Consider the following 13,638-nt stretch of genomic DNA (forward strand, 5'->3'; position numbering starts at 1 on the left):
AATTCCAGCACTTATTTTACATAAGAGCAGTGTAAAAGCCACAATTTGTCACTAAAGATTATATTCACAATGTGACTGTGGCTCAATTTTTGTCACTAATGATTATATTCACAATGTGACTGTGGCTCAATATTCCTGTGCCTAAGCCAAAATGTACTCTAAACCCATCCCTTATTACGTACCGCTACCACCAACACCACCATGTGCATGTGACGATAATTTTCTTTTTTGCCGGAAAAATCGCTGGCAAATGGCAACTGATCATTTGTCGATCACAGTGTAGGAAGCGAGTTTTATGCCAGCACACGGACCGCGGCTGAAGCTCTTCATCTTCAACAACTTCCACCCTGTTTGAGTTTTGTAACGTTGCGCGCGCATTGCCCGAAGTCAAAATGAAGCTACTGAGCGCTGCCCACTGTGAACGAAATTGTGGTTGCTAAAGACACAATCACAGCATCCATGCAGTTCTGATGGCACGTGCGTGGTCTATGTCCACAGTTGAAATGAAACTGCTGAGCACTGCATGTGCTGCTGAATATACCTGGCTCACTAATGCACAGTCATGGATGGCGACTACACAGTTCTAAAGGCCCCCGGCCGTTTCACTTGTTCGCGAACACAGTTTTCGCTCTTTTGCGTAGCACTTTATCGGGGCTTTGTGCTTGGCATGCTACGAAGATCGTCCGAGTTAACTGGGCTGCGGCCAATAATGACTTAATTAATGAGAGTTAGATGCCATTAAGCAATACATACGCTTGCCCGAACCAGAGAACATGTCCGAATTATTCGATTTTCAGAATTAACGGGGGTCGAATTAACGAGCTTTTACTGTGTAGAGCAACCAGCTTGGAAAGGTATTTCCAGTCTGAGTTTGAACCGTGGACCGGAACAAAGCTTTCAACTGGGAAGCTTTTTTCTGTAAAACATGTATGTGTTCCTTCTCTAGCATCATGCTACGAATAGGGCAAATGTTCATTTTTCTTCTTTAAGAACCTTCTCCCACTTTGCAGGCTTTCTCAGAACCAGTGCCATATTATGTGCACTATACGTTACGAGCAAAGGCCACTGCAACCAGTAAACAACCAAGCAATGACTTTATATATCAGCAATATGAAGTGCAGGCGCATTTACATTTGTTTGACGTTTCAGCCGGGGATCGGTCTTAAATTTGTTTCGCTTCAAGTTTTTTAAATTTGCCTTTTGAGTGACCACTGCATGGCCATGTTAACGTTCCCTGTCAAAACATCGAATAATTTTTTTTTTTTTTGGTACATGCGCCTGCACTTCATATTACTTATTAATCACCAGATCCAAGAAGCGCGAGTTTCTGCGAGTGTGCACGTGCATGCACGCACACACACGTACACACACACACAGTTGAAACTATTTAACAAAGTGATCGGAGCACTTTAATTATTTCTTTATACAGTAGACTCATTAAATGGAACCTGAAGGGACCAGCAAAATATGTTCAGTTACACAGGAGTTCCGTTTACTGACAGATGACCAGGGGTTGCAGAATACGAGAACGAAACCAATATTGTCAGAAGCACTTGTTCCATTTAAGCAGCAGTTCCGTTTAACAGATTTCTGTTTACTGAGAGGCTACTGTATTGGGAACTTTGTAAATTCAAGCAAGAGATTTTTCAGTCCTTCAAGATCTAAAATTGTAATGTAGCGTCGCTTCAAAGCTACCGCAACATTTTATTTGCCAAGAGTGATGCCTGCGTGTGTGAAAAGTCCACGAGGGCAGCCCGAGCATGAATTTCTCCCCTGTCTGGGTGATGCCGGTGAGGAAGACGGTCATGTGAGGCTACAACAAGCTGCCAACATTCAAAGACGGAGAGAAGGAATGCAGCTAATGTGCGAGCAGGCAAAACAAGAAAGTTCCAAGGAGACTATCAGTGCCATATGTGGCATAAACCATCAAATAATGAAAGTAACCAATGTGTTTCTGTAGGAGTATTTGCAGGGACAACAAACTACTACCGCCCAGCACCATTTGATATCTAAAAGCACTACCCACTGCGGCATGCAGACGTGTCAAAATAAACTACTGTCGTGACTATGGTCGCTGTGATAGCGTTACAGCGCACATCCGAAGAAAAGCAGTCTGTATAAAAATTGGGAAGAAATCACTATATTTTTGCTCATTTATTTCCAGAAAAACTTGGTTAAATCAAGTTGATGACAACATTGATTCCTATTGGTACTTGCCAGGGAATGAAAATTTCTTCGTTAGATCGAAGTTTTAACTGTGTGTGTGTGTGTGTGTGTGTGTGTGATTACACACACACACATAAATGCATTACCACATTCAAATAACATACAAAGCTAACTATGCATTTTAAGGGGGGACATGGATCTTAAAGCTGGCCTTGTTTCTTTTTTAATTAAGCAAATTTGATAGAAGTTTGCAGGCTTCTTCAGCTGGTAAAACACTTTTTCTGTGGGTTTATTATTTCATTACATAATAAAGAAAAGTCTTTTGTTCCAACTACAATGGACAAATAACCACAAAACTATACAAATGACATATGGATCAAAAGCAGAAAGCCCAAAACTCAACACTGGAGGCACTGCTATGAATGGGTAATTATTTCTTACTTTATAGTGCACAAGTGCACTCCATTGTTTCGGACATGGCCACACAGTGGTCACGGAAGACAAATATCAAAAACTTAAAACCAAACAAATTTAAAATCTGCTTCCTATGTTGTGCGCACCTAACATTTAGCTTCATGCAGCAAGAATTCTTCCGTGATAGCCACTGATATGTCACAGCAAATATCTCGCTGGGCATGCAAAATTGGTATTTCCAGAAAATCAGAAAAACAAACCAATGTGGCAATTTACTGTGAAGAGTCACAAGTGTGTATACACATGTGCACTTGCAAAAGATTAGCAGGCTAGCATTACTACACCCTTGAGGCAGTGAAATGCGAGCATGGCATCATGGAATATGCATAGTTTTATCGCCGACAAAAATCAGCTGCCCAATACATTTCAAGTTGATATTTTGGCCGAAATATGAAGTTGTGAGATGGGAAACTTCGTAGATTAGGAAAATAATAGATGTTGATTCCAAAAATACTATTTTCCAAAAATCAAGTTATTGATTTCCCCGGTGTAAAGACCCATGCCCCCCCCCCCCACCCCCTAAGTTGCACCATCACTGAACAAAATTAGGGAGCATATGTGACTATGCTAAGAAAGGTCTACAGAAAAAGACCTACACTGTTCCTTCATTATTTCCTCACAGAAAGTTCCTCACAAAAAGTGCTTCCAGAAAGTTCACATGATGCAAGACTGGACTGCTAGACCGCAGTGAAGTGAGCAGCCACGGCTCTAGGCATTGGCTTCACAGTGCGTCAGGATTTTTGGTGGTGGCACACAGCAAGGAAATGCCATCCCTGATAAGCGATAGGTTGATGGTCCGTGCACATTGTTATTTCACTTGAAGCATACTTGGAGAGTGCTGTAATATGGTAGCCCATGAGCGCAGTCACACTGTTTTATTTCATATTTTGCGGGCTTTCTTTAAATGCTGGAAAAAATTACCACGCAGCATGTACGTTGCCACAAAAAATTGGATTGGTTATTTTGGAATTTATCTTAATTGACAAATGAAGTGCAATATAAAAGTACCCTAACAAATGCAACATGACAGCAAACCATATGTCAGTTTCATTCAGTTGCGGTTAACCACTTTTTAAAAATCCTTGGTTCAGGTCACGTGAAACACCCCATACAAGAGAAAATGAGTGCAGACAAGGAGGGTAGATAAGGTGGAGTGATAGAAAATCTGCAGGTATAGGCTGTTGGTTGATAAGGACGTTGCAAGCAGAAGGCTTTGCCTTGGAGTGGACACAAAATAGGGCAATTAAAGGTCTGTGAAAAAATGCTGACTTGAAGTTTGATGTAGGTTGCCTACTCTTGAAAGTTTATAAGAAAACTTTTTAGTACTTTATTGGCAGATCAGCTCCCACCTGACTACCTATATGTATGTTCCCTGAATCGTAGTACAAACTTTGCTATGACACACACGAAAAAATAAAATAAAATAAAAATAAAAAATAAACAACAATAATAATAAAATAATAAATAAAAAGCTGTGGGCTCAAAGAAATCATCACACACAAAAAAGAAAAACCTTTTTAAGACAAACCAGGAAAATACAGGGTACTTACCAGCCACTTGGACGGCTTGCTTGGGTTCAAGGATGCCACTGTTGGGCCGTACACAATAGCGCTTTGGTGCTGTTGTTTTTACTTTGAAGCAGATTCGCTTGTCTGTTGGGTTGGACAACTTTAGGTGAGAAGTAACCACATCATTGAAAGGGCCTGCGTGGTACATAAACACGAGGAAAGACATTAGGAGAAGTTTCATGTAAACTTAGCAGCACCTTTCAAACCAACATCCAGATATTGACAAGCACAGAATAAGGTATAAAATGTTTTCAATTCCAAACTCCACATAGGTAAGTAGAAAAAAAAATATTGCTGCCTGCTTTCAGACATTGTAAGTTGTATCACTTTATTTCTGTAATTTCAGACATCATACTCATTTCGAATAATGCAGAAGAATGCAAACTGCCAAATCAAGATTTTTAAAGAGACATGCTAAATTTTTTCATTATAAAGGTGCATCTGCAAGTATGATAAATACACTGTTAATAGCTACATTATTCAGACCTGGGAAAAGGATTTAATATTTTTCTTTAAAGATTGAAAGATTGTTCCTGCCCAAGACTTCATCACTGGCTCACAGATGATTTCAGCATTGTTTTAAAGGGTTCAAGCACTTGGCCCAGTAAATTTTGAGTATGACCCCAGCCTCAAGTTAGAGAATTTTAGTTTGTCCGTAGGCTTCTTATGATCTGAGTAGATAACCAGAGAAGTATATGTGATGGACAACGTTATTAGCGACACCTAATGATGCATAGCCTGACCAAGGACATACAAAGTTAATACTGTAGCGACTTCGCATGGTTTACTGAACTGCAGGTATACATTGACAGTAATATAATCATTAACTCGCTGCACTTTCATCACTGTCTTTTAATAAGAACACTGACACAAATGAAAAAAAAAAAAATGTAATGTATTGTGGTTGGATGAAATGCCACAAGATATTGCTATCAGCTGTGCTACTGCCATCAACAGCTCCTGTAACCCGGTATCTGCAAACTTGAGTTTATGAACTAATTTAAGCTCTCAAATATTTGATTTTGGAGAGCCACACTCATGGCAGCAGTTTTCTTCAATGCTGCTAAATTTATGAGGTTTCCTTATGCAACATGAGAGCACAGTACTCCAAAATGTCAACTGCCTGGCTTACACGCATCAGGTGCACGGTAGCAGACAATAAGCCACAAGAAAATGTGTGCTAAAATGACAACATGAAGCAATGAATGCTTACCATTTCCTTACATTTCTTTATAAAATATCTTCATGAAGATAGAGACAACTTATGGGCTTGTGCTTAAGGCATGGCAATGGATACAAACCGACAGGAAAACACACACAAAAAAAAACTCTTTTGCTACAGTTGCTAAGCCATACCAAGGTAGCACAGATGTGTATATCTTCAAATATCTTTCTGTCTAATCTTTGCAGCCCCGACTTTTAGAAACTGTGTGGCAAAAATGTCGATACCAAAAGACAACAAGATCTCTCATAAGGACATTTCACCATGAAAGCACAATTGCATACACAATATTTGCTGCATTCACAAAACTATTGCACAGGTCCTTTCCTTATTGTACCTCAACCAGAAAGCGAGTGAGGAAATGTGAATTAAATGACCCCCGATAGCCCAACTTTTGTGATTTCAATGCTTTATGTGTGGGTCTGTGTGTGATAATCCTGAAATACTTTAACATAATGTATAATTATTGCTAGCATTGTTATTTATGATCGATTCTAAAGTCATTTGAAAACAGCCACTCCGAATCATAAGGAACTAGCACCCCACTCCAATGGAACACCATAAGATCACTCAAGCTTCAGTGTCAGTGAGAGCATGTTTTTTGAATTGGTGGCCCTGTGTGCAGGAAGAAATAAAACTATATTCATGCTGCAGTATGAGCAAGTGAGCGACACATCAGGTATCTTTTGCTGAAAATTCTGTATACGACAGCAAACCTACCATAAAACAATACACGACACACCAACCTGCAAAGAGCAAAGTGTACCACCTCCAAATGAAAATTCCTCACTACGCCACTTAAAATGCCACTTGCATTTTAAGCCGGTGACATGCTGCCAGAATAACTTATAGAGCAGCCTAACAGTGAGGTAGGAGGTGGAAGAGGGCCCCTGTGATGTGCTGATCTAAGTGGTGTTGCATGCACTCAGCAAACTTGATAGTGTGTGTGTGGCGTCAGCAATACTCGCAAAATAGGTGAAACACCACAGGGGGCCCAAGCAGCGACTCAACCCGACATGTTGATGATGTCAGGAGGTGCTGCCAACTTAGATGAGCATTCATGCTTACTATAAAGCCGTAAAACAAAAGGCGAAGAAGATTTGTGTTGCTAGGTTTTGGCAAGCTGCACAGTTAAAAAACCACCGACACCAAACTTCGAACTCGAGATGTTTGAGTTGTTCCACTCTCCTGTATACATAGGTACCTCTGACGATTAATGGTGAGCATGGCCTTGAACATTTTAATACGACGTATTAAAATGTTAGAGGCCATGTTCGAGGGCCGTCCAATGTTCAAGGGCCGTCAGGTTTAACCTGATGGTCCCTGAGTGGGCCTAGCCAGGTGACGTTGAGTTTACTCTTGTCTATTGTCGACCGAATAAAGTTGTTTCGCTCACTCACTCATACTTTAGTCTGATTCTAGCAATGCACCACTTAAACTACCACTAGGATCACCAGATTGTGTGTGGTGGATAAAAGAAATGAGGAAAAAGAATATAAAGTAAACCATCAGAGCTCATTGGCACTAACATTTTTAAAGGAGTGCTGACAAAATTTTGAAGGCAAGATAACTTGCGGGAAAGATTTATGTAGACACACACATACATCATCTACAAAATATCAACAGCTAATATAGCCTAAAACGTATTTCGAATCAATTCTAAAGGGTGTGTCGCACATCTGCACACAAACATACCACCTCATGACACCAACTTGTTTTGATTATAAACAACCGACAACCACCTGCATCAAAAGTTTGTGTTGGCTGCCATGGCCCTTGCCAGTGCTCTCTCCTAGCAGACCTTTTTAACAGAAAGAAGGAGCATCTCCTTTACGGACTTGTGCAAGTGTACAAAGGCAGTCGTTGCCTCCACAGTACATTTCCGGGAGGTCCGGCATATTTAAAATATCCCAGAGGAGATTATGGCAGCAGCCAGGGAGCTTTCGTTGAAAAGAGTTAATGCGGTGCTTATGTGCATCCAGTTTTGTGTGCTCATGTAGCCAGCTGTGTTTACAAGAAAACCCCGATAGGTCCCACCTCTCTGTGACCAAAGCTGTGACTGGGTGCTTCATCTTGAAATAATTATCTGTCATGCGCTTGAGCAAATGAGCTTTCCAGCCATGACAAGTGGGTCGTTAGATATTTATTGTAATAGAAAAAATAATGTACAATTTTTGTCAGTACTTTCAAGATGGTGACAGGTAGACTAATAAAACATTTGGGTACGCCACTTAGAAAATTTGTACAGACAATTTAAAGGGTCCCTACAACACTTTTCCAAGTAATCGTCACATGCCTTCATTATAAGAGCTTATTGCCTCACGAACCAACTGCCACAAAAATTTTTAGAAATCGACAAGCACGAGTAGAGTTAAAGGATTTGTCGCACTCTTCAAGCGCTTTCCCTCTCCTTTCGTACTAGCGAGCCCACTGATAGCTACACAGGGAGGGGGATGACAAGGGGGCAAGAAGATGCGTCCCTTCGTCACCGTGCATTATGAACTTGAGCACTTTTTCTTTTTTTATTTGAATGCGCAGCATACTTTTAGTGTGATCGCAACCGCGCACTCGGGCACGTGGCAGCATCGCATGGTGGCCATGGTAACTATGCAGCTCATGATGCTCAAATCAACCAATAGCTGTGGACTTTGGGTTTATGCATGGCCCTTTGGGTTTATGGCGTCATTTGTCGAGAGAAGAGGGAACGATTTCTAGCAGACTGAGAATTGTAAATTCCAGGCTGTGTGCTGCGCTACAATGTTTGGCTTGCGTGTTCTCAGGAGCTTCGACTACCAATCGGCGGCGCTTTCTGACCATGCTGAAAATGTTGCAGGGCGCCTTAAGTAGCTGCAGTAGTTCTAGATAGACAAAACTTTATGTCGACGAGACTGATTTGCTTCTCTCTAACTGCTTTCAATTCATATTCATTCTAGCATCGGAATGCCCTCAACTTCATAATAACTGCATAATAACCAAAAGAAATATTTTAATTTATAGCTCCACATACAAAAGCTTGATGTCTGTAACAAATAATTTTCGTAATTATGAAGACTAGCTGGACACAACACTCATGTTGGAGATCCCCATTTTGCTTTTTTTTGTTGGGTTTTGCAACTTGTCTCCAGAAAACTGAATTAAGGCACCTTAAAGGGGTACTGACACGAACATTTTCAGTTTTTTTTTTTTTTTTTTTTTTGTCGATTGAAACACCACATCCTCAAAAGCCTAGAAAATGTACTGGTAAGCATGAGTACACCTTGAAAAATTAATCACGTGTTTATAAAAGCTAGTTTCAGTTCCTACTGCACCCAGACGTCACGACACTGTACGAGCTTCAAGTCATGTATTCGAACAAGCACAAGCGACCATACTGTATGTTTTGGCCCCCGAAGTCATCACAACTAGCCATACTGGTGCATGAAGTCACCAGAATTGACACTGTAGCCTGACATCATGCTAGTGTTGATGTCAGTAGGTGTGCCATGTGTAAATTGACTTCAATATCAAAATAAATTACTCATCAGCATTTACTGAGCTTCAGCCTTCCTAAGAGTGGACTCTGTATACATGAGATTTGTATGACAAAGTAAACTGGTGTCACTACCCCTTCAAATGGTCCTCACTAGGTTCGGGAACTAAGAACAAAAGAATTTAATCCTCAAGGCTCGCATGCCAAAACCCGGATGTGGTTGGACTTTTGAACCTGGAATTTTAAAAGCGAAGCACTTAGCGAATCAAAGGCACTTTCACAGTTTCTATTTATGTATGTATCTACCGATCCATCTAGCCGCCTACATCTGGGTGCTCTCGTGGATACCAAAATTGGCAAAGGAGGGTATGAGTGTATGGCGAACATGACTGCCATGTCATAATGTGGATATCTTGAAGAGACTTTCGAATATGTCATGAAACCCTTCCCCCCAGTCTCGTGTGGCACATGCGAATACCATGGCCCATTGTATGCAGGTATGTGCCACAGGTGATTCACAGTATACATCAGCCGTTGACCGGCCAGAACAGACATTAGAAATTTGAACAAGAAAGTGTTAACTCTTTCACGTCCGTTGATGAGTATAGTCATCATGAGATTTTTTTAACAAGATGACCGATGACAACTATACTTGTCATCAGCAAAAATTGGTCCCACATGGAACCAATAAAGACTATACTTGTCATACTTGTGTTTGTTGACGCCAGGTGGCCACACTTGTCCATGTTGGGACATTTGTGTCTCGGCTTTCATTTTATTGCCATTTTTTATTGCATTGCCATGCAGTGAAGCCACCTTCGAGTTATCTTTTTCTACACGATTAGTGAAATAAAGGAACCTTATTGAATTGAATGATTCGTACAGTTTTATTAAAAAAAAAAAAGCTCTACAAATTGAGCGCAAAACACTTTTTGGTAATTTTGGTATGTTTTTCCTCTTTTCTTTCAGTCGCGAAAGGGTTAAGGAGCCTGTGTCGCTGAAAAGCTCTTGCCAATGTCAGTGGCGCTGTCAGCAAGTGAAAAGTCCCAACTCATGTAAAGAATAAAATTCAGGTTTCGAGCAGAAATCAAACCCAGGCACTTTGTGTGACAGTTGAAACTGCTTTGGAAAAAGAATATGCAGGCGTGATGTCGAGGAAACGTCAATTGTGGTTGCAGTATTGGCTATATACACTTATAAAAAATGTAACAAACATTACATATCGGCTCCTATGACTCGGCAAGCTATATTCAAGCGTTGCCCGAACCCGAAGGAATACGCTGACGAACGCTATGTATGATATGCACATCATTGCAGCATACCATGCACTTCATTTCGATCAAACTGACTTCTGTGCTCTAACATGAGTGGTGATGTTACTTCAAGGCATAAGCTACCCTTTAAACACCAGTGCAGTTGACATGCCTGGTAAGCTCACGACAGGTGCACAACTACTCCATTTACACAAACAATGCATCAATCCACCTCGTAACACATGGCTCAAAGCCAAAAAGTGCAGCGTAGGCAACTACTCACTGACTGCTTCGTATGAAACCAATTCCCACAATGCGTGGGATCTGCCGGCATTTTTACCTTTATTTAACGTGCACATAGGTATGCAAGCATTTTAAAATTTTGCCATTGAAATCAGGCTGCTGTGGCCAAGATCAACACTGCCCTTTGTGCTTAGCAGCCCAACACCATAGCCATAATGCCACTATGGTGAACAAGTGCAGTATGTAGATTACGTAGCGAAGATCATGTCTGCAAAATATGAAATGAGCGCATAGAATGAAACCCGTCAAAATTTTAGCCTTTGGACTGCAGTGTTTGTTTCTATGCATGTCCTTGTTAACAGTAGGCAGTGTTCCCCTCCGCTTGAGAGAGCTGTGCTTCGAGCTAGAATGAAGGCCATAGACATTAATGCCTTATACAAAATTAACCTCTTGCTATGCCAACCATAGCATGAGACTTGGCTAATCATTCATTCAGTCATAGCAGGCAATGCCACCACTAGAGATGCACCAAAGAGCACGATTGGAAGAAAAAAAAAAAAAAAAGAACGGGGCTCGTCACCTGAATGTGACGCGGTCATTTGTCTCCAGAAGAATGGAGAAAACAATGAAGGGGCAATGCTTGTAGACCCTAGTGAAGGCAAGAGGAGAGAATGCTTGTTTTGGCAGTAAAGCTTCACCCCTGGCTGCAAGTTAATAGGAAAGTTCTACTTTAAACATAAAGCATTTCTTAAGCCACCTCCCTACCATTTAGACCGACCAACCAACCTACCGACAGGGTACCTGATACCTACAGGACTGAATGCAGCGCCTTATCACTCTCATAGCACACACTCTCTCCACACTTGCCACCTTGCTTTAGCCTTCAGCAGGCAGCCGCAAAGGTTCTCTTTATTATTACTAGTTCTGAAACAGAGCTGTGCACCGAGGGGAAGCTTCCTGCTGAAAATTAAAACCTGAAAGTGTTTTAATTATGTATCTTAATCTTACTTCAGTATCCATAGTCCCATGCTTGCCATAATGAGTACAATGAACAGTGATGCAATGAAAGTTAACATCTTATTAAAAGGGTTGTCCATTCGTTTTACAAATGAAAACAAATGGCCTTAGAAGAAAACATGCATCTTTACTCTCAGCCAGCTTGCACGCATAAGGCAAGTGCGCAATTAATCTGGAAATATATATCCAATTCAGCCCTTCTTGAAAATCCCACGTGAATGACAGAACCCACTGGCAACAGCGAGCATGACATCACAGGAGACTGTGGAGAGCCGCAGGACGGTCGTGCCACGCTACGGCGTGCGCAGCTGCACGAGTGCAACTGCTTCCTTTCTAGCGAATTTGATGCCGGTGAGTAGGTTCATTCTTTAACGCTGCATAGTGGAAGAGATCTGCAGTGCTCTGGGATGTGTTAGAGATTCACCCAAAATGACTCTTCACAAGTCTTCCAGTGACAAGAGCCTAAGCATGAAGTGGGCTGTCGCCGTTCGTTGTGTCAACAGGTCTCCATTGGAACACTTGAGACTGTGCTCGGTGCATCATGAAGACGAGTGCTACGAGTAGAGTATACGCCTCTCGCCAATTTTGGTGTAGCTACTAGTGGAAGGCCGCAGGCACAGCAGTGGAAGCCAGATGCGGTGCTCACAATTTTTTACCATTCCAAGCCACTATTGCCTGAAGGTTCTGCCTTCGCGAAAAGAAGAAAAGAGGTGACGATTCATAAACTGATAAAATGCGCAGCCATTATCTCCGTATGATTTCACAAATGTGACTTGCAGCTTTCTCATAAAACAACTGCCTCAGGCATTTGCATTGATGTATAGGCATGCAGAAACCACAGGCTTGCACAAAGGTGCCCTGCTGCACATAAATTTAAAGGTGCAGGTGAGCTCTTGTCATGCAAGAGATTAAATGCAAAAGCACTTCATCGGTGACAATTTTCGCGTTTTCTAGTGTGCTGCTATCAGGGAGGTCATGCCAAGTGAGCGCCCTACTGCCGATTGTCACGAAACACCAAACCATTGCCATCTGTCACATGCAGCTTGCTGCGGGCATATGCTTGGATGCTTGCTTTTTATAGAACACAAAGCGCCAATCCAGACAGCTGTGAAATAGCAAAGACAAAACACTGCACCAGAGGTGAAAAACACTGATCTCCAAATATTATAAACTCCTCTCAAACCATGAGAGCAATTCATGGCTGTTGCAAAGAGGGGCTATTAGCAACAGTTGTCTAATTAGCGAGGCATAGGCTAGAGCAATAAAAAGCATCGAGCAAACTGCAACAAAGTACAGAGCAGACCGCTCCGAGAGTCCCATGCTCAATCCCCAGCGACGTCATGCTGCAACGGCTAATTGGGAGATTAGTTGCTAGTTTCGTACGTATGAAAAATATTGCTGAATAAAACTATATAAGGCTCCAATGGGCTTGGAAAAACCACTGCTGTGTTTTCCACATGTGCTAACACAACAGCTCATAATGCTTGATACATTACCGGACAATCCGTTTGATGCCACCAATACCATCTACCTTACGTGCGATGTCATTGCAGTAAATAAACTTGCACAGCTGCACAATTTGTAGCATGCCTGTGCAAGGTGCTGAAATGCTACACACGTGAACTTTGACAATCAACGGAAAATTTCTGCAATAATTTTATGTAAATCCTCCAATAACAATTATTTGAAAACACTTTATGCAAAATGCTCTCTAAACGATGCTTACAAGTTCAAGTGTATAACCAAAATTTGAAATGAGGCCTATGCTGGACACTTTAAACAGTCTTCATTCGTGAAGGGGTTATAGAACCATAACGCCAACCACTAAGGCGATGAAAAGAGTTGCAGAGGTACACACTTGCAAAGGACAGATGGTACCACCAGTGAATCCACAAAAATCCTTGGCTGCTATAATTTAAGGAATCTGTTTCAAAACTGTCTGCAATCCCAGAATTTGTTCCAGCAGACAAGTTAAAGAGGTCATGAAGCACCCCTTGGGCTTGTTGAAAAAACACATCCTGCGGAAAGCTGACACAGCTATGAACTGCTCAGCGAAATATTGCAGTCGTGTGCACCGCGTAAAGGCCACAAGCAGAGCGCGAAGTTGCTGTTTTCTCAGGTGGCCTCTTTTCAAACAGAGGCCGGTTCTCACTCTCGTCGGTGGGCGGGGCGTCTGGTGGCTGACGTCGCGTATCTGCTTCGCCGCGTTGCAAAAGACATAGCATT

At 41.7% G+C, this 13,638-nt stretch overlaps 1 protein-coding gene across 2 annotated transcripts in view; it reads right to left on the reverse strand.

Moving 5' to 3' along the window:
• The window catches only part of LOC119406819 (vesicle-associated membrane protein-associated protein B), a 58,695-nt gene that overhangs the window by 24,584 nt on the left and 20,473 nt on the right, over positions 1-13,638 (reverse strand). For both annotated transcript variants that reach the window (XM_037673562.2, XM_037673556.2), the window contains exon 2: positions 4,191-4,343. In XM_037673562.2, coding sequence (XP_037529490.1) covers positions 4,191-4,343 — 153 coding nt within the window. The remainder of the gene's footprint in view (positions 1-4,190; positions 4,344-13,638) is intronic.

This window comes from Rhipicephalus sanguineus, chromosome 1 (assembly GCF_013339695.2).
Source record: "Rhipicephalus sanguineus isolate Rsan-2018 chromosome 1, BIME_Rsan_1.4, whole genome shotgun sequence".
NCBI classification, from domain to species: Eukaryota; Metazoa; Arthropoda; class Arachnida; order Ixodida; family Ixodidae; genus Rhipicephalus; species Rhipicephalus sanguineus.